The sequence below is a fragment of the Austrofundulus limnaeus genome, unplaced genomic scaffold (assembly GCF_001266775.1).
Source record: "Austrofundulus limnaeus strain Quisiro unplaced genomic scaffold, Austrofundulus_limnaeus-1.0 Scaffold2966, whole genome shotgun sequence".
Classification (NCBI taxonomy): domain Eukaryota; kingdom Metazoa; phylum Chordata; class Actinopteri; order Cyprinodontiformes; family Rivulidae; genus Austrofundulus; species Austrofundulus limnaeus.
This window is the reverse complement of record NW_013955368.1, coordinates 28,739-29,446: the sequence shown is the minus strand read 5'-3', so window position 1 is coordinate 29,446 and position 708 is coordinate 28,739. Positions and strand designations below refer to the sequence as shown.

Genomic DNA, 708 nt, shown 5'->3' with positions numbered 1-708 from the left:
GGGGGGGGGGATCCAGCATCCAGAACTGAAAAGAAATATAACTGTCTGGAGCAACCCCTGTATGATCTCAGGTTGTGAAAAAACATGTTGAAGTACAAGAACAAATAGAAATGAGGAGGAGAACAGTGTGGTCAGAGATCCCGACAATACCACTGAGGAGGAACTTGGGCCACGTGGAGGAATCTGGGCCATGTGGAGGAACTTGGGCCACGTGGCGGAACCTGGGCCACGTGGAGGAACCTGGGCCACATGAAGGATCCTGAGCCAGGAAGAGGAACCTGGGCCACATGGAGGAACCTGGGCCACGTGGAGAAACCTGGGCCACATGGAGGAGCTTGGGCCACTTGGAGGAACCTGGGACACATGGAGGAACCTGGGCCACATGGAGGAGCCTGGGCCACGTGGAGGAACCTGGGCCATGTGCAGAAACCTGGGCCACGTGGAGGAGCCTGGGCCAAATGGAGGAACCTGGGCCACGTGAAGGAACCTGAGCCCGGTGGAGGAACCTGGGCCATGTGGAGGAACCTGGGCCACGTGGAGGAACCTGGGCCATGTGGAGGAACCTGGGCCACGTGGAGGAACCTGGGCCATGTGGAGGAACCTGGGCCACGTGGAGGAACCTGGGCCATGTGGAGGAACCTGGGCCAAGTGGAGGAACTTAGGCCACCTGGAGGATCCTGAGCCACGTGGAGGAACCTGGGCCATGTG

General features: G+C 59.6%; 1 protein-coding gene across 1 annotated transcript; it reads left to right on the top strand.

Moving 5' to 3' along the window:
* The first annotated feature begins 249 nt into the window (after positions 1-249).
* LOC106511593 (acidic proline-rich protein PRP25-like) lies at positions 250-681 on the top strand. The gene has a single exon (XM_014000350.1). It carries the CDS (start codon positions 250-252, stop codon positions 679-681), a length of 432 nt encoding a protein of 143 aa, XP_013855804.1.
* Positions 682-708: the final 27 nt, after the last annotated feature.

What these genes read in the sequence shown, in the direction of transcription:
- LOC106511593 (XM_014000350.1), top strand. Translation starts at nt 250, where the DNA reads ATGAAGGATCCTGAGCCAGGAAGAGGAACCTGGGCCACATGGAGGAAC.